The sequence below is a fragment of the Talpa occidentalis genome, unplaced genomic scaffold (genome assembly GCF_014898055.3).
Source record: "Talpa occidentalis isolate TD23 unplaced genomic scaffold, MPIMG_talOcc4v2.1 talOcc4.15, whole genome shotgun sequence".
In the NCBI taxonomy this organism is placed as follows: Eukaryota; Metazoa; Chordata; class Mammalia; order Eulipotyphla; family Talpidae; genus Talpa; species Talpa occidentalis.
In genome coordinates, this window is record NW_023601543.1 from 58,297,332 (window position 1) to 58,316,542 (window position 19,211).

Here is a 19,211-nt window from a genome sequence, read left to right on the forward strand (position 1 = left end):
GAGATACCCCTCACTATTTGAACTCTAGTCATCAGAATTTAAGAACCAAATAGATTTGAATAAATTTCAGATGAAATCCTAAACTCTTGACACTCAGCATGTAAGCCAAATACATTTGGGTATTGAACTCTTGCTATGTAAACTCAGGAAGGGAATAGCTTTTGGTAGTAAGGAATATTTTTCATTGGCTTCAGGGTACTTTGTCTAGTTACCTTCCAAAGGCAGGCCCTGTTCCTAATACATTTCTTAGAGGGCCAGACTGAATCGTAACATATGAGGAAGTCCACAAAATGAGTATTTTTCTGGAAAACATAAAATGCCAAAGTTGGCAGAAATACACAAAATGGTAATAAAATAAAACTCCATGCACTTTTAAAGGTGAGTTTTACCGACTTTCTACTATTCTTACATAGGTTTTTCCAATAAAGAGAGAAATAGCAAAAACTGCCCAATTCATATGATGAGGCTACCTTGATTCAATATCAGATACATTCTAGAAAATATTTATTGGACCAGTTCACTATGGCCACAGATGCAAATAACCTAAATAATACAATACCTAATCAAATAAATGCTTCCAAAACATACATATATTTTTTTTGCCAAAAATTCATGAGTAAATGTTAGAAAATCTTAAACTGTGAAATATCTACAAAATAACTCGCTTGTAGTCTGAAAACATGTCAAGGTCATAAAAGACAAAGAACAATTGAGTAACTGTTTCAAATCAAAGGAGACTATAATTACAAAATCATTCAATGCAATGTGTGCTCCTCTTGGATTGGATCATGCATTAGGGAAAAACACCTGGATTACAGAAAAGGACATTACTGAGACAATTGATGACAACTATATATGAACTTTATATGAAAGTATTGTGCCAGTGTTAAATTTCCTAGTATTGGTAAGTATATTGTAGTTACGTAAGAGAAAGTCCTTATTCTTAGACCATTCCTGCTTTAGCACTGAAAGAATCATACCTACTAAACCAAATGACTCAGAAAAAATGTTACATACAAAGGAGGAAGAAGGGGAGGGGAGAGGGAATTGTGGTAAAACGTTTATAATTTAGTGTTTCAGGGTAAAGTATACAGGCACTTTCATTATACATGCAACTTTTCTGTAAATCTGAATTTTTTTCAAAATAAAAAGTAAACCTATTGGGGGCCTCCCTGGTGGCACAAGGGGTTAAGCGTCAGCACTAAGAGGCAAGCAATCTGCAGCTACTGTAACATGAGTTTGATCCCCCGCCAGGGAGGAGACCCACACAGCACAGCAGACCTCTCCTGTTTCGCCCACTGCTCCCCTTGGCAGTGTATTTCAGTCAGTCCACCTGTTCTGCTCCCCACTCTGTCTCTGGTGAATCCTCTCACCCCCACACCTCTGGCCTGCACCCTGGCTAGTGGATGCATAATTTTTTTTAAAAAAAGTAAACATATTTAGCACCCCCCGCCCCCCACAGCCTCTGCAGTGAGGGTTCAATTCCTGGCCGGTCAGGGAGATACCCACAAGGCACGGTATACCTCTCCTGTCCAGCCCGCTGCTCCCCTCAGCAATGTTTTCGGTCCATCTGCCTGTTCTGCTCCCTGCTCCGTCTATGGTGAATTCTCTTACCCTCCCACGCCTCTGGCCTGTACCCCGGTTCTTGTATAAATAAATCTTTTTAAAAAAGTAAACATTTATACACACCATGATCAAGGAGGGTGTATGCCAAGAATGACAAGGATGAGAAAAAAAAAATTACAAAGATGTACAAATTATGAAATTAATAAATACAAGGGGGACCTCCCTGGTGGCAGAGGGGTTGAAGTCTCAGCGCTATGAAGCTATCACCAGCCACTGTGGCATGCAGCCACTGTGGCATGAGTTCAATCCCAGCTAGGGAGCTTACCTACATGGCGCAGCAGACCTCTCCTGTCCCGCCCACTGCACCCCTCAGCAGTGTATTTCAGTGGATCCGCCTGTTCTGCTCCCTGCTCTGTCTCTGGTGAATCCTCTCACCCCCTACACCTCTGGCCTACACCCCAGTTCTTGTATGTATAAAAAAAATTATAATAATAATAATAATAAATACAAGGGGGGAAAGCATGTGATTTTTATAATGTTCAGTGCTCATTTCTGATCAGTCTTAGCAAACTGAGATTAGAGAACTTCCTTGGTTTATTAAAGGTTATATTCGGAAAGCCTACTGTACATAAGGTACTTGATGGCTCAGCAAAAGGAGCTGCCTATCAAGCCTGGACTGACTGCCTATCTCTAGGTGTCCTTTATGGGGAAAAAAACCCTATCATTTAAACCATTATTCTTTGGACTTTCTGTCACAACCTGCCAAATGAATCTTAATTTGTGCAGCTAGCACCACCAATACTATTTAACACGATACTGAAAGTCCTGGACAACACTATTAGCGAGGAAAAAGAATAAGAAGTGACAGGACTGATTTGCATGCAACATGACCAAATGCTTAGAAAAACAATCAGAACCAACAATGAACAGTTAGAAATAATGAAAGCACAGCAGGGATAAGATATAGCTTTGGGCTTCCCTGGTGGTGCAAGGGGTTAGGACGCAACCAATGGGGCTGTTTGCAGCCACTGCAGCACCAGTTCGATCCCTGGCCAGGGAGCAACCCACATGGCACAGCAGACCTCTCCTCTCCTGCTGCTCCCCTCAGCAGTATATTTCAGTAAATCCACCTGTTCTGTTCCCCACTCTGTCTCTGGTGACTCCTCTCACCCCCACACCTCTGGCCTGTATCCCAGTTCTTGTATGCATAAAGAAATAAATATTTTTTTTAAAAAAGATTTATTTATTTATTTATTTATACAAGCACTGGGTACAGTCAGAAGCACGGGAGGGTGAGAGAATTCACCAGAGCCAGAGCGGGGAGCAGAGCAGGCAGAAGGACCGAAGTACACTGCTGAGGGGAGCAGCGGGTGGCAGGAGAGGTCTGCGCGCCATGCGGGACCCTCCTCCGGTGGCCGGGGAGCAGCCGGGGATCGAACCGGTGCTGCAGAGGCTGTGGGCAGCTTCGCAACCCAGCGCTCAACTGCTGTGCCACCGGGGAGGCCCAAGAAATCAATCTTAAAAAAAAAAAAAAAAAAAAGATAGAGCTTTCCTCTAACCCACCCAGCAAAAACCAGCTTGGAAAATATAAGAGACAAATAAGATGTCAATGAAAACTCCTGGAGTATCTAGGAATTACTTTAATAAAGAATACACAAATTCTGTATTTTCATTTATTCAGATTTTTATGTCCTCTAAACAAATTTAAAAATATTCTCCATACAGGTCTTGGATGACTACTTAAGAGAGATGACAATTCTCCTTAATGTATAAATGCATTGCAATCGCAATCTAAATTGAGTGTTTTGAGGGACTTCATAAACTTTCAATCTAAAGCTCTACAAATGCCTAAATCAATTTTGAAAACTCAGACTAAAGTAGGAGTCTGGCACAAGTACAAACAGACCAGACCAATGAAACAAATCAGATGACTCAAGACAGATCCATGTAAACAAGGGGACTTGAGATGAGTACTGCACACCAATTGAGAAAGAATGAACTACTTAGGAGGTAGGACTGGAAAAACTGCCCACTACATGGAGGAAAATAAAACCCGAACTTACCTTATACCACAGTCAAAGGTGGACTCTAGATAGATTAAATAAAGACTGAATGCGAAAGGTAAAACCACAAGTGAAAAGAGTCTTTGTGATCCAGAGGTAGGGAAAGAGAAGATTCTGAAAGCACCGATGATGTGGCAAAAAGTAATGCATGTTAGCACACCAAAACTATGAACGGGTATCCATCCTTGGGGGAATTGTTAAGTAAAGGCAGTAGGCAAATCCCATTATATCCTTGGGACCAATTAGAAGCAAAGCCCTAATATACACGTGGCAATACACACAGATCTTGAAAATGCAGCACTGGGTAATACCAAGGTCACAAAACAGAATGCTCTAACTGCCATTTGTGTCTGTGAAAACAGCCACTCAAAATAACACTAAATATTTTAGAAGAATACATATCAAACATGACAAAACAGCTGCCTATAGCTATGGGAATAAAAAGGAAAAAATTCAATATTAAAGAGAAAAAAATCTAAATGGCAAGAGGCTTTACACTAATCTATGAGTGAAACCTACCTTGAACTGGAAGAGTATGATTGACTCAAACTTCTTAACTTGAGGTCTTTTAAAAGCCAAAAGAAAGCCACTGGCTTTATTCGGTAATAATGTCTGAAACAAGTATGTCACCTACTCAAACTCAAAAACTACCATTGCGCACTTCCAATGAATATCATCCCAAAATGAATGCTTTTCAAAAGACATTTTTAAAGGTCAAGACTGAGTAACACTAGACAATGACCACATCTCAAATTAGGGCTCGCTTTCCAGAAAACAAAGTATTAATAATTCTACATTTAAAAAAGGGGTAGTGGTAGAAGAAATTCTTTGTAAGGTATTTAAAAAGCTCTTTCCTTCTTCACTTTTTATAAACCCACTCAATATAGGCTTTCGGGGAGAGTCAGGTCAGTTTTCCCATGTAATCTTAAAATGTCAGGAATAGATCATCTGCATTAGAATCAATCGGGGTGCTCCACCAGGATGCTGAGGGTATGGCCCAGGAGCTCTGTATTTTACCAAGTGCCCCAACTGTTTCTTGGACATACTGGAGTCCAATTGTCTGAGCTTCCCATTCCAAATCAGGTACCATGCCAACATCAGGCCACCTTGTCCCTGCAGTCTTCCACGATCTGACCTGGCTTGTTCCATACTTATCCTGGGCAAATTTCTGACACTGAAGGCACCACTGTCATCCGTCCCACAAACCTCAAGCTAAACCTCTCCCCTGAGCATCCACAGGTGCTTCTAACCCACCACCCATCTGCCACCCACCTCTGCTTCTCCTCCTGCACGGGCTGTCCACATCTTAGTGAGTGGTGCCATATACCTAGTTGGATCCCAAACTGGAAACCCGGGCATCAGCCTTCATTTTTCCCTTTCTCTTGATCCCTTCCCACCCTCACAACAAACCATGGCATCCGTCAAGCTGCAATCACCTATAAACTATGTGGCCTCCCTTGTGAGACCCTGAGTAAGGAGAAGGCTGCAGTCTTATGTGTCTCACTCACCACTGCACTCCCAGAGCCCAGCATAGGTCCTGGGCCACAACAGGTGCCAAGTAAATGTCTGCTGAAAAGAAACCAATCTTTGGCTGCCCTCCACTGTCCAGAAGTCCCCTTCTAGCACCTTACTGGATCAATTCTCATGAGGGGACAAGCCTAGGCTGCTCGGTATGGGTGGGAGCAGATAACTCACCGTCTTTCATACTCCATCTCCTGGTAGGGCCTGCGGGGGCTGCTGGGGCCCCTCCTCAGCCGCTGGCTCCGTTTCACTTCCCAGCCACCCCCGCTGCTGCCACCATGATCTGCCAGTCTGGGTGATGCCTCCTGCAGGGACTCTGGGGAAAGTTGAAGGAAGAAAGGAGTCAAGAGAGTTGGGGCAAAGAGGGCATCCTTGAGAAAGCCTAGCTGTCAAGGCTCTCTGCTATCCCTTAGTTCAGGGATGTTGTTTTCCAACTCCTAGTGCTCCTATGGACCAGGAGCAGGAAGGCAGCCCCTTCCCGGCCTGCTCCTTTCTTTCCCCACAAGTGTGAAGCTAGAGTCCACCGACTAGAAATAGCAAGGCCTCCGGCAGACACGGAACATCTTGCAGAAAGACCTGGTGGTGCCACCCATTCTGTGATCAGGGCTTTGCTATCTGGCAGTGGTTCTAGCTCGGATATGTCTGCCAGGGTCCTGAAGCGGGGAGCAGGGTTGGGGGGTGGGGGTGGGTCTGTCAGTGTTAGATGAGTTATCAGAGATTAGGTACATTAGGCATGGAGACAAGAATTCACAATGGGAATCCTGGCACCCACCCGGTACATTCCATGGGCCCCTGGGTGCCATTTCATCCTCCCAGCAAGGTGCCCCCTACAAGACAGTACATCTTAGGGGGTGAACATCTTAGGAGTGAAGGGGCTAATCTGGCAATGAAACAGCTGCCGCCTCCTGGGCTCCTGGCCAAAACAGCCTTGGCCCTCACATGGTAACTGGCTCAGCCCTGAGCACTGTCTCTTATGCACAGCCAGGTCCCAAGACGATTCTCTCCCCAGGGCTCTGGGCCCAAGGTTTTCAGAAGCAAAAAAGAGGCCCTTTCAGAGACTGTTCCATGGAAGGGCGGTCACTTCATCCAAACCGTCAAAGCTGCAGTGAGAACTAAGGAAGTCCTGAAAGCCACGTGACCCAGCCAGGGGTCACCCGAAGTCTGCCAGAATTTTTGGCCCCTGCTTTCTGAAGAGGAATCAGGCAAAGCCAAGGCACTAACAGTACCTGCCTAACATTAGGTTTCCACCACACCTTTCCTCCACACGCAGGCATGCTCGCACATACACGCACACCAATTTTCTCTTCTCTTCAAACCACAGAAACCAGAGCTACCTGCTCCCAGATGGTAAGAGTCAGAATCAAAACCAGTGGCCCTAATGGATGAGACGGATACAAAACCTTCATTGGACTCTGGGATCCATTACAGATAGGGACCAAAGGGTCCCAAATAACTAGGAGCCAAACATCACAGACAGGAGCCCACAATAAATACGGGCCATAATCACACACACACAGCCCCCTTTCAATGGGTGAGGGTCCGGGTCACAGATAAGCACCCCACAAAGAAAGGGCGCTAAGTCATACACACATTCCTTGCATTCCCTCCCTACCCTGCAAGTGGGTTAGGGTCAGTCACTAGAAGACTCCCTATGGATAAGGCTCCTTCCCCACTGATAAAGACCAAAGTTAGAGACACACTCACAGGACTTACCTTGACCAAAGTACTACGGTGTTCTCCCTTCTCCTCCACCCAAGAATAAGGACCAGAACCACAGAACATTTCCCCACGGATAAAGTACCAAAGTCACCCCGAGCAGACAGCACACCCTCTCCCCTATGGGTAAACAGAGTCCCAGACACCCGCCTTCCCACGGATAAAGTTTGGGGTCGCACCCACAGTAAGTCACCGCCACTCCCCTTCGTGCCTCCCTTCCCCCAACCCGCGTGCACCCATCCAGAGTCCCAATCGCGCACGCGCCTCCGTTCTCTAAAGGACAGAGAGAAAAAAAGACACCCCCCCCCTTCCGGGCTCCGGCCGAGCACGCATCGCCAGGTTCCCTCCGCCGTGCGAACCCCAGCAGTCGCCCTGCAGGCCGCGCCCGCGCCTCTCCTCTAGGCGTCCCCCCCCCCCGCCCGGCCCTTACCTCCGCCCCCACGACCAGCGTCGACGCTCACCTTCTCGGCCCGGGCTGTCAAGGGAGGGCTCCCAGACATCACCTCGGCCCGTTGCCACCTCCTCCCAATCTCCCACCTCAGCCGGAGCCGGTCCGCGCCACCACCAAGTCCAAGGCTGGAGGCGAGAGGGGAGGAGGGGGGAGGGAGAAGCGCCGAGCGCGCTGCCCTCCCCGGGAACCCTACTGCCGCCTACTCCCAGCCCGCCGCAATCCCCAGCACAAAATGGCGACGACGAGAAGGGAGCCGGCGCTCCGACCACCATCCACCTACTAAGGGAGCGCGCTCTAGCCGGGCTCGTCTATTGGTCGCCGGGTGCCGTCGGCAAGCCCCGGCCGCGCTGATTGGCAAGTGCTTGCCACCTCCCCACTTCCCGTGCGCACGCCCCCAAGTGGAGAAACAGAGGCGCGGCTGGCCAATCCCGAGAGACCCGCTTTTCAGAAGCGGCTTCCTGCAGCGAGGGCGCCCGGCGGAAGCCCGCCCCTCCCCCCCAGGGCCCGGGAGCGCTCGGTGCGATTGGTCGGCAGCTCTAGCCGCCCAAATGTCACCGTTTTTCTTCTCCCGGAGGAAATGAGCAGGCCTAGCCATCACAAATGCCATAACCTGACCGAATAAGAAAATGGTTGCTCCCGTGAGGCCATGACAGAGGGAGGAAAAGAGGGCTGCTCAATGCATCGCCTCGCTAGGATACAAAGTCCAGACTCGGGACCTATTTAGTGCGACCAGCTGAGGGCGGAGCGACAACGATCGCGCTCGAGCCAACTGCAGCTGCGCAGAGTCGCATTTCCGTCCCCGCCCCCAGCCTGCAGAACAATCTGTCATGGCGGCCGGGCTGTTAGGTTTGTGCGCTCGCCGCATTTTGGTCGTAGCGGCGAGGAGAGGGTTCCCGGCCGCCGGTGTTCGCTGGGAGTCCAGCTCGACCAGGGCTGTAATCGCCCCGACCGCTGTGGCGGGAAAGCGGACGCCGGCACCGACAATACGCTGGCAGGAGGACCCGGATCCCGAGGACGAAAACCTCTATGAGAAGGTGAGAGGGAGGAGAAACGGGACGGCAGAAGGGTCAATCGGGGGCCGGCGGACGGGGCTCGGCAGAGGACGTTATTGGGCAGCTGAGAATTGTGCAACTGGCGAAATCCTCGAAGACGTGGGATGTTTTTCCCTACCTTGGTTTCCTTCTTAGTTCCCTGAGATCTTCGGTTCAGGGCCAGAGGCGAGATTGGCCTTATTTTGCAGGTGTCAAACCTGAAGTGAGCAGCGCTCAAGACACGATAGAAACAATAAGGTTTAACAGCAGCAATACTGAACACTTTACTTACGTTAACTCATCTAACCCTGAAAACAACCCTGTTTCGACGTAGACACTGTTAGTATACTAATTCTGCGGATGAGGAAACTGAAGCGTGGAGATGTTAAGTGGCTCACCCAAGCTCACATAAGCAAATGTTTGGCAGAACTGGTATTTGAACTTAGGTTTACGATGTCTGCTGTGCTGTATTCATAACAGACTTTGAAATCAGAATGTTCGGGTTAGTGGCAGTTACTCACCTGTGTGACCTTGGGAAAGTGGCTTAACCCCTTGATGCCTCACTGTCTTTGCAAAATGGAGAAGGGATGACACCACTTTAAACATAAAATACTATACCTGTTTCATGTAAGTTAAATGAGTCAAAATGCTCACAACAGTAGCTGTCACTTACTAAGTACTCAGCGTTAGAAAGTGTTAATTGTTGCTACTTTCCATCTCACTGGAATATTACATTTGTGTATGCGAAAAGGACTGGCACATAATAGGTACTTCATTGGTATTAATCTCAGATTGTGGGACTTGGTTATATATAGCATGTTTATTCCTTCTGTTTGTTTTTTTTGTTTTTTTTTTTTAATTCAAGAACTGGGGTACAGGTCAGAGGCGCGGGAGGGTGAGAAAATTCACCAGAGACAGAGCGGGGAGCAGAACAGGCAGATGGGAGCAGAACAGGCAGATGAGCAGTGGGCGAGGCAGGAGAGGTCTACCATGCCATGTGGGTCTCTCCCTGGCCATCTGGGAATCGAACCCATGCTGCAGAGGTGGCGGACAGCTTCACAGTGCAGTGCTCAACCCACTGTGCCACCGGAGAGGCCCTGCTTCCTTCTGTAAATATGTATTGGGGACTTGCTGTATGCCAGGTGCACTTCAGGGTCCTAGGGATTCAGCAGTGTGGAAATGAAATAAAGCCCCCATTTTCAAGCAGCTTACATTATTGTGGAGAACAGAAAATAAACATGTAAAGTATTAGAAATCAACAATATAGAGTTTGTAACCCATAACAATAAAAGGTGATGGGATACAGAGGATCTGGGGGATGGGGGATGCTACTTTGGTAAACTAGTAGATGCTAGAAAGGAAGTTAAGGGCCTCCCCGGTGGCACAGCGGTTGAGCGCTGGGTTGCGAAGCTGCCCGCGGCCTTTGCAGCGCCAGTTCGATCCCCGGCTGCTCCCCGGCCACCGGAGGAGGGTCCCACATGGCACGCAGACCTCTCCTGCCGCCCGCTGCTCCCCTCAGCAGTGTACTTCGGTCCTTCTGCCTGCTCTGCTCCCCGCTCTGGCTCTGGTGAATTCTCTCACCCTCCCGCGCTTCTGACTGTACCCAGTGCTTGTATAAACAAAACAAACAAACAAACAAATAAATAAATAAAAACATGCCTCTATTTAAAAAAAAAAAAAAAGAAAGGAAGTTAAACAGGATAAGTGGATGGAAAGTGGCTTGGGGATAAGGCAGCATTTTGTTAGAATGCAATATTCAACCATTTCTAAATCTATAAATGGAGTTTCTTGCAGTTCACCTTAAGAGACAAGGTGACTAGGGAATGTTTCCTAAGGGAAATGATGATGGAGCCAAAACTTTGAATGGCAAATGGATGATGAGACACATCCAGCCATGACCAGATCTGGGGGAAAGACTGAGGGAACAGCAAGTGCAAAGGTCCTGTAGTAGGAAGGAGCTTGCCAAGTCCTAAGAATAGAAAGAGAGGAATTTAGGGAGGGAAGGGAGATTGGTCTGAGGTGAAATTGGAGACCAGGTCATGCAGGGCCAGCGCACGGCTTTGCGGAGTAGCGGGAAGCCCTCATTGACCTCCTCTCCTTGCCACAGAACCCAGACTCCCACGGTTATGACAGAGACCCAGTTGTAGACCTCTGGAACATGCGGGTCGTCTTCTTCTTTGGCTTCTCCATCGTCTTGGTCCTTGGTACCACCTTTGTGGCTTATCTACCTGACTACAGGTACGTGGGGTGTCCAAGAGGTGGGATGGGTGGGGGCAGAGGCAGGGTGGAGATTGGAGGAGGCCCTGCCGGATGTGCTGCCCTGTACCATTGGGGAATGGGGAACTAAGATAGGGAGTGGTGTCCCTTCAACTTTCTCATGCTTCCCCCCATGCTGCTGCCTCCAGGATGCAGGAGTGGGCCCGGCGGGAAGCTGAGAGGCTTGTGAAATACCGAGAGGCCAATGGCCTCCCCATCATGGAATCCAACTGCTTCGACCCCAGCAAGATCCAGCTACCAGAGGATGAAGACTGACCAGTTGCTGAATGGAGCTCAAGAAGCACCACTTTCTCCACCCCCTGCTCTCCACTCTGCCCTCTCCTCAGAGCACCTAATTAAAGGAACTGAAGGTCTGACTGGCTGGTGTTGATTTTGTTGTGAGGGGAATGTGCAGCCTTTCCAGAGTACCTGGTCATCTACTGCCATGTAACACACAGTCTAAAACTTAGTTGCTAAAATGACAGTTTGGTATTTCATGTTTCTGTGGTACTTCTGGGGGTCTCAGGTGGTTGCATTCAGATGGTAGCTAGGGCTGAAGTCCTCTGAAGGCTCAGCTGAGATGGACCTACAGGATGGCTTCTTCACTCACATGTCTGGCACTTTGGTGTTTTTCCACTTGGCCTCTCTCTGAGGCAGAATAGCCTGGGCTGCTGCTTTTTTTTAAAGATTTATTTATTTAAGCACTGGGTACAGTCAGAAGCGCAGGAGGGTGAGAGGATTCACCAGAGCCAGAGTGGGGAACAGAACAGGCAGACCGACAAAATACACTGCTAAGGGGAGCAGTGGGCGCGGCAGGAGAGGTCTTTGCGCCATGTGGGACCCTTGCTGGTGGCCGGGACCAAACTGGTGGTGCAGAGGCTATGGGCAGCTTCGCAGCCCAGCACTCAACCACTGCGCTACCAGGGGAGTCCCAGCCTGGGCTTCTTAGAGAGTGGCCTAGAGCTCCTCTGGATGGAGGTTTAGGATAGGAAGAAATTGATGGCAGTTGTCTTTTGGGAAAAGCTACCAAACGGAGGGGCCACCCTGGTGGTACAGGGGTTAAAGTCTCAGCGCTATCAAGCTATCGCCAGCCACTGCGGCCTGAGTTCGATCCCCAGTCAGGGAGCTGATCCACATGGTGGAGCAGACCTCTCCTGTCTCACCTGCTGCTCCCCCCAGCAGTGTATTTCAGTCAACCCGCTGGTCTGCTCCCCACTGTGTCTCTGGTGAATCCTTACCCCCGGCACCTCTGGCCTGCACCCCAGTTCTTGTATGCATAAATAAATAAAAAAATAAATCTTAAAAAAAAAAGAAAGAAAAGCTACCACATGGGGACCACCTACTTTGGACAAGTGGGGATTGAGGATGGCAGGTCAGGGCAGGACTTTTCTATTGCCGAGGATGGATGCTTAGCTCCCTGACTTCCCTGTTTGTGAGTTTTGGGTTTATGCCTCTGTCCTGTTCTTGATGAGTCTGGATGCCTCTCCTCCCTTCTTCCCCAATCTGGGTGGTCTCTAACTCAAGATTCAACAGTTCTATGTGTGTCTGCTTCCGTCTCTGCCCACCTTCTGTCTTTCTGTGTTTCTATCAAAAAGGAAGTCTTCCTCCCCCTATACCCCTACTTTCTTTCTCAGCATAGGCTGTCTCCTTAACTTGGGGCTCATTCTTTCAGGGTCTGTTTGAATCTGGCAAATGGAGTAGGGGCCTGGCTCTTGCTGACTTTTGTTTCTTTCCAGTGAGTCTCTCCTACTTCCCTGTTAAGTCTGGATGGCTGGGCTCCCCTTCATATTCCTGGCATTTCTGCCCTCTCTCTGGTGGCACCATTCCATAGCTCACATGTTGAAATTCCCACATCACTTGTTCATTGCTGCCTTCTGAGGGTATGTCTCTGCCTGGGGCTTCAGAGAGTGTAGGAGCCTCCAGCCACTGGCTACCGGAAGATGAAAATGGCCTGATGGACCTACCACCACAGGTGATAACCCCACTCAGCTACGGTGTCAGAAAGTGCCCTAGTCCTCTTGTATGTGACTAAGGTGGGAATGATGTCCACGTTAGCACTCCTGGAGGTACGCAGTGTCATTCCCTGAATGCTGCTTTCTGGGCCCAATCTCCCAACTCTTGGATAGGCCCCAAAGCAGAGAACACTATGGGAAAAGGGAACACTCCAGCTTGCAGTTACTGGGATTGGAAGTTAATCCTAGCCACCAAGCACCCCCTCTAATAAACCTTGGCCTGTTGCAGTCATACCCCACCACTGAGCTAGAGAACGTATCCCACTAGAACCCCCTGCCTTAGGGTATAAGCTCCTGAGAGCAAGTATTCAGCCATATCTTTTCACTAAGAGCAGCGACTGGCACAGTATGTGCTTGAGAAATGGTGTTGCCTCTGTGTCCTTCAGATTTATAGTCCTTTGGGGTGAGCACCTCAGATTTGCCTTCTCACCAAGCTCTCAGTGGCTCCAGAAACTTCCATTCTGGTCAAACAAAGGGCTACACTTAGACTAAATGCTAAAATCTATGCCCCTGCCCCCCTTTCTGATGTCAACAATACCACCTCCCCCCTCTCTTATCGGGACCCGGTCACACTGGCCACCTCTACTCTCCTTTTTTTAAACCTTCAAGTTAAAACATATATACAGATAAGTGTACGAATAAGTGTAGAAAGCACATTTACTTTTTTTTTTTTTGCAAAGATTTATTTATACAAGAACCAGGGTACAGGCCAGATGTGTGGGAGGGTGAGAGGATTCACTAGAGATTGAGTGGGTGACAGAACAGGCAGACTGAATGAAACACACTGCTGAGGGGAGCAGCGGGCGAGACAGGAGAGGTCTGCTGTGCCATGTGAGTATCGCCCTGGCCGGCTGGGAATTGAACCCACTCTGCAGAGGCTGCGACAGCTTCACAGCACGGCACTCAACCTGCTGCACCACCAGGGAGGCCCCATCCAGCTTCTTTCATCCAGCCTGTTTGTGAGATGGAGCTAAACTCTGGTAATCCAGTGCTTTGTCCATCGTCATTGCTTTATTCTCTCCTATTGCAGGCAGAGACCCCACTAAGTGCATTCTGATGTGATGGGCATTTGGGTAGTTTTCTATTTGGGGCTATTAAGAATAATTCTTAATTCTGTGAACATTCTTGTCCGTGATTTTTAAATTAAGTTTCCCCTGCCACCATCCCTCATATTCCCTTTGATCCTTTCTCCCTACCCCTACCTATAACCACTGAAACCTCACATTTATTAATGATTGGTAATTTTTTTTTAGATTTATTTATTTATGCATTCAAGAGCTGAGGTACAGGCCAGAGGTGCTGGGGGAGAAAGGGGTGAGAGGATTCAGCAGAGGCAGAGTGGGAAACAGAACAGGCAGATTGACCGAAGTACACTGCTGAGGGGAGCAGTGGGTGAGTCAGGAGAGGTCTGCTGTGCCATGTGGGTAGCTCCCTGGCCAGCCGGGGGATCAAACTTGTGCTGCAGTGACTGCAGAAAGCTTCATAGATTGCGTCTTAACCCCTTGCACCACCAGGGAGGCCCTCCTTTCATTTTTCCATAAATGACAATATTTCATCTTTCCATATGGCTTACTAGTATTCCATTGGGTGGATATTCCACACCTTTTTGATTCTTTTGATCCAGTCTTCTATTGATAGGCATTTAGGTTGTGCCCATGTCCTATCTATTGTAAATAGTCCTGCAATAAACACTGGAGAACATACAGTTTTTTGAGTTGATGGCTTCACATTTTTTAGATAGATGTACAGGAGTCAGATGGTTGGTATGGTATTTCTATTTCACATGGAATTTCCATTTTTAGTTTTTTTTTTTTTTTATTGCGGTAACACTGATTTACAGTATTTATGTTTATAGGATCTCCCCCTTCAGATGTTGTTACCACACTGCTCCCATAGCCCATTGTGCCCCCTCCCTACGTTGTTCTCACCTTTCCCCTCCCCCTCTGATAGCCTCAGTTCTGTAGTCAACTTTCTAGGGTTTATTCAGCTTTATCTGACCCTTGATTTGGTTTTTCTATATTCCACATATAAGTGACAATGCCCAGTGTTTGTTTTTCTCCTTCTGACTTACTTCACTTAGCACCCCTCCAACTCCATCCATGTTGCTGCAAATGGCAAGAGCTTATCTTTTTGACAGCTGACTAGTATTCCATTGTGTATATATACCACATCTTCCTGATCTGCTCATCTGTATTTGGGCACTTAGGCTGTTTCCATAACTTGGCTATTGTAAATAGTGCAGGAATGAACATAGGAGTGCATATGTCCCTCCCAATTAGTGTTTTTGTATTCTTCCAGTAGATACCTAAGAGTGGAATTGCTGGGTCATATGGTTGATCCATTTTTAATCTTTCGAGAAACATCCATACTGTTTTCCATGGGAGCTGGACCAGTCTATATTCCCACCAATGAGAAGATTCCTTTTTCATCACATGCCCAACTTTTCATCACCTCTCACAGGGGTGAGGTGGTTCCTTGTGGTTTTGATTTGCATTTCCCTGATGATAAGTGATGATGAACAGGCATTTTTCACATGCCTGTTGGCCATTTGTATGTCTTTTTTCGGAGAAGTGCCTATGTAACTCTTCTGTCCATTTTTTAATTGGGTTATTTATTTATTTATTTTTGTTGAGTTGTATGAGTTTCTTTGTAGATCTTGGCTATTAGCCCCTCGTCGAATATATGATGTGCAAGTATTATCTTCCATTCAGCAGGTGTCTTTTTGTTTTAGCGATGGTTTCTTACTCTATAAGAAGCTTTTTAGTTTGATGTAGTCCCAACTGTTTATATTTTCTTGCTGCTGGAGATGAATCCACAAAGACATCTCTGAAGCCTGTGTTGTGGAGTCTACTGCCTATGTTTTCTTCTGTGTGTTTTATGGTTTCTGATCTTACATCCTATTCATTGTTAGTTTTTTAAAATAAATCTGGTTCAATTTCCCAACTGGTTGCACCAGTTCACATTTCCATTAGTAATACAATGGGGTCCCTCTTTCTCTGCATCCTCTCCAGCATTTTTTAAAAATATGCACCATTCTCACAGATGTGAGATGAGATCTCATTTTGATCTTTAGCTGCATCCCCCTTATTAAAAGTGATGATGAAGGGCCTCCCCGGTGGCGCAGCGGTTGAGCGCTGGGTTGCGAAGTGGCCCGCAGCCTCTGCAGCGCCGGTTCAATCCCTGGCTGCTCCCCAGCCACCGGAAGAGGGTCCCATATGGCACGCAGACCTCTCCTGCCGCCCGCTGCTCCCCTCAGCAGTGTACTTCGGTCCTTCTGCCTGCTCTGCTCCCCGCTCTGGCTCTGGTGAATTCTCTCACCCTCCCGCGCTTCTGACTGTACCCAGTGCTTGTATAAATAAATAAAAATAAATCTTAAAAAAATAGTCTTAAAAAAAAAGTGATGATGATGAAAAAAAAAAAGCAATGATGAACACTTTTCCATGTGTCTGTTAGCCTCCTGGATATCCTCTTTGGTGAATTTTTCTCTTCAAGTCTACTACCCATTTATTATTATTATTACTATTATTTTGCTGTGGAACTTCAGAAGTTTTTAAATACATGTTGGATGTTAACCCTCCTGTCAATTGCATAATGTGGAAATACCTTCTCCCATTCAGTAAGATGCTTTTTAATCTACTTGTATTTTTTTGTTGTGTAAAAGCTTTTTAATTTGAAGTGATCCCCAATTGTTTATTTTTGCTTTTATTTCCGTTGCCATCGGGGTCAAGTCTAAAAACATCTTCATCATTCCTGTCATGGAACATATCACCAATGTGTTTCCGTCTATATGTATCATTGCAGCTCTTATATCTAAATCTTTCCTTCATTTTGAATTCATTTTTGTGCATTGAGTTTGAGAGCGATCTAACTTAATTCTTTCACATGTGCATGTGACCTTCCAGGTTCCCCAGCACATTTGTTAAAGAGACTCTTTTTTCCATCATTGTACAGTCATGCATGCTTTATTATAAATGAAACATTGATATGTTTGTGGATTTATTTTGGGGCATTTGATTCTGTTCCATTGAGTCATGTGTCTATTTTCATGCCAATACCATATTACTTTAATTCCTGTTGCTGTACAGTAATGTTTAAAGTCAAGTATCATGATGCTCCATTCTTCTTCCTCTTTCTCAGGATTGTTTTAGTTATTTGGGCCCTTTTATGGTTCCATATAAATACTAATCTTTTTAGTTCCATTTCTTTGAAGAATGTTGTTGGTATTTTGGTGGGGATTATGTTAAATTTGTAGATGGCTTTAGGTAGAATGGTCATTTTGGTTATATTGATTCTCCCCATCCATGAACAGGGAATCTCTCTCCATTTCCTTGAGTCATGATCAAAATCCTTTACTAATGTGATCAAAATCATCTAATAATGTGCTGTAGTTCTTCTTGTATAGGTCCTCTTGTTGTATAGGTCCTTGCTTAATCCTCAGATACTTCATTCTTTTTGAAGTGATTGTGAATGGAATTATTTTCTTAAATTCTTTTTCTTCTCATTTAGTGTTTGTATATAAAAATGCAACACGTTTTTGTGTGTTGATTTTGTAAACTGCCACTTTGCAGTATTCATTTATTGGTAGAATCTTGGCTCTTTGGTAGAGTGTTCAGGGTTTTCTATTTATAATATATTGTCTTTGAATAATGAATGATAGTTTCACGTCTTTCCTTTTTTTTTTTTTTTTTTTGTGATACCCTCGCCAGTGGCCGGGGAACGAACCGGCGCTGCAGAGGCCGCGGGCAGCCTCGCAGCCCAGCGCTCAACCGCTGCGCCACCAGGGGAGGCCCTTCACTTCTTCCTTTTCAACCTGGATTTCTTTTATTTCTTGTTGTCTCTTGTACATATCTCTGATGGAAATATGCAGTAATTTCTCTTAGGCATATACCTAGGAACAAAGTTGCTAATTCATGGGGTTAGACATATGATCAGCTTTAGTAAATCATGCTCATTTCCAATCTACACGTCCCCGGTGGTGAGTGCCACATCCTCACCAACATTCAATATTCTCTAATTTTTTCATTACAACCATTCTGGTCAGTGACTGATCTTTTAAAGACTACATTGGGATCAACATGGCGGCGAAGGGACGCCAGGATCTAGTTATCCCATAAAAGTATCCGATACGGAGAAATAACGAGTTCCTGGTGGGACCCAGACATGTTAGACAAACTTGGCAAAACCAGGGATTCGCCCAGATGCAGAGGAAATTTGGAAAGACAGGGGAAGGGAGGAGAGAAAATCATCGGAACCTTTCTTCTCTACCCCACCCACAAAGCTGGCCCACTTCATCTAGAAGAAAGGGAGGGAGGGCCTCCCCTGGTGGTGCAGCGGTTGAACGCTGGGCTGCGAAGCTGCCCGCAACCTCTGTAGCGCCGGTTCGATCCCCGGCTGCTCCCCGGCCACCAGAGGCGGGTCCCACATGGCGCACACACCTCTCCTGCCGCCCGCTGCTCCCCTCAGCAGTGTACCTCGCTCCTTCTGCCTGCTCTGCTCCCTGCTCTGGCTCTGGTGAATTCTCTCACCCTCCCGCGCTTCTGACTGTACCCAGTGCTTGTATAAATAAATAAATAAATCTTTAAAAGAAAGAAAGAAAGGGAGGGAGGGAAAGCTTGAAGACCATGTCCAGAGAATCCTGAGACATCTGAGAAGTCTGGACAGTGAAGTCCGGACAGTGGGCAAACGGGCCTGGGCACAGGCATATGGCACAGGCACACAGCGCCGGGTTTGAGCCCCATTGCTGTGGTGCTCCCGCCCCTGCCCCACTCCTGGAGACCAGTGGGAGCATTTAACAGGTCACACTTACCAGCGGTGATGGAATTAAGGGGAGCCTCATAGGGCTGATACCTACATCGGGGGCCTCTTGGGTACCCCAAGCACCAGGTGAAGGAGGCCACAGGAGCCCCATCACCTGCCTAACTACCTCACGGGCCCAGAAAGAGCGCCGATCCTCCCACACCCACAGCTGCAGTTCAATCTGTGCACTTTTTAAAAAAATTTCTCTAATGTCATTTATTTTCTTTTTTTACATTATTTTTTTTACATCATTGTTCATTTTTAAACAATATTTGCTTCCCCCCACCCCTCAGGTGTAGTCCCCATAGAGTTTCCTTCCCCAATGCACCCGTGCACCATCACCTCAGCCCCCTGTGCTCCTCCCTCCCTCCCTCTGATCCCTCTCCCTCCTCCTCCCCTGCAGGATGTCTCTGATTTATAATTGTCTGTTTTTGCTTTGTTGTGTTTTGTACTGTTATTATTTTTTTACACTGATGTCTTATTTGGTTCCCCTATATTCCTGCAATAAGTGAAACCATCCGAATTTTTTCTTTTTTCCTTCTGGCTTATTTCACTGAGCATAATTCCTTCTAGCTCCATCCATGTTGCTGCGAATGGCATGAGTTTATCTTTTTTGATTGCTGCATTCTGCGCACTTTTGTGCTTGTTTTTTTAACCTCCCTGGGAAGGCCATCCCACTCAGCCTTCCGGCGCCCCCCAGCGGACCAGACTAAAACAGCAACGACTAGCGCAGACAGAGCCATCAGAGTTCTGAGAAGCAATTCTCCCCCCATCTGTTGTGTGTTTGTTTCTTTTCTTT

At 46.9% G+C, this 19,211-nt stretch overlaps 2 protein-coding genes across 8 annotated transcripts in view; one reads left to right on the forward strand and one right to left on the reverse strand.

Moving 5' to 3' along the window:
• Positions 1-7,608, reverse strand: part of RBM10 (RNA binding motif protein 10) — a 29,231-nt gene extending 21,623 nt beyond the window's left edge. For 2 of the 7 annotated variants that reach the window (XM_037512476.2, XM_037512475.2), the window contains exons 1-2: positions 7,328-7,608; positions 5,325-5,466 (exon numbers count right to left, since the gene is read on the reverse strand). In XM_037512476.2, coding sequence (XP_037368373.1) covers positions 5,325-5,466; positions 7,328-7,589 — 404 coding nt within the window. In that variant the 5' untranslated portion in view covers positions 7,590-7,608. Of the gene's footprint in view, positions 1-5,324; positions 5,467-7,296 lie in introns of those variants that run through there. The other 5 variants (XM_037512480.2, XM_037512479.2, XM_054695758.1 and 2 more) reach the window with 3 other exon arrangements.
• A 464-nt stretch (positions 7,609-8,072) lies between these two features.
• NDUFB11 (NADH:ubiquinone oxidoreductase subunit B11) lies at positions 8,073-10,981 on the forward strand. The gene is made up of 3 exons (XM_037513079.2): positions 8,073-8,351; positions 10,456-10,586; positions 10,754-10,981. The coding sequence occupies exons 1-3, from the start codon at positions 8,145-8,147 to the stop codon at positions 10,878-10,880; spliced, it is 465 nt and encodes a 154-aa protein (XP_037368976.1). The 5' UTR covers positions 8,073-8,144; the 3' UTR covers positions 10,881-10,981.
• The last annotated feature ends 8,230 nt before the right edge of the window (positions 10,982-19,211 follow it).

Bases quoted from the DNA above. Each gene is read 5' to 3' on its own strand.
- NDUFB11 (XM_037513079.2), top strand. From the start codon at position 8,145: ATGGCGGCCGGGCTGTTAGGTTTGTGCGCTCGCCGCATTTTGGTCGTA. The intron at 8,352-10,455 runs GTGAGAGGGAGG...TCCTTGCCACAG, and splicing joins ACGAAAACCTCTATGAGAAG to AACCCAGACTCCCACGGTTA. The intron at 10,587-10,753 runs GTACGTGGGGTG...TGCTGCCTCCAG, and splicing joins GCTTATCTACCTGACTACAG to GATGCAGGAGTGGGCCCGGC.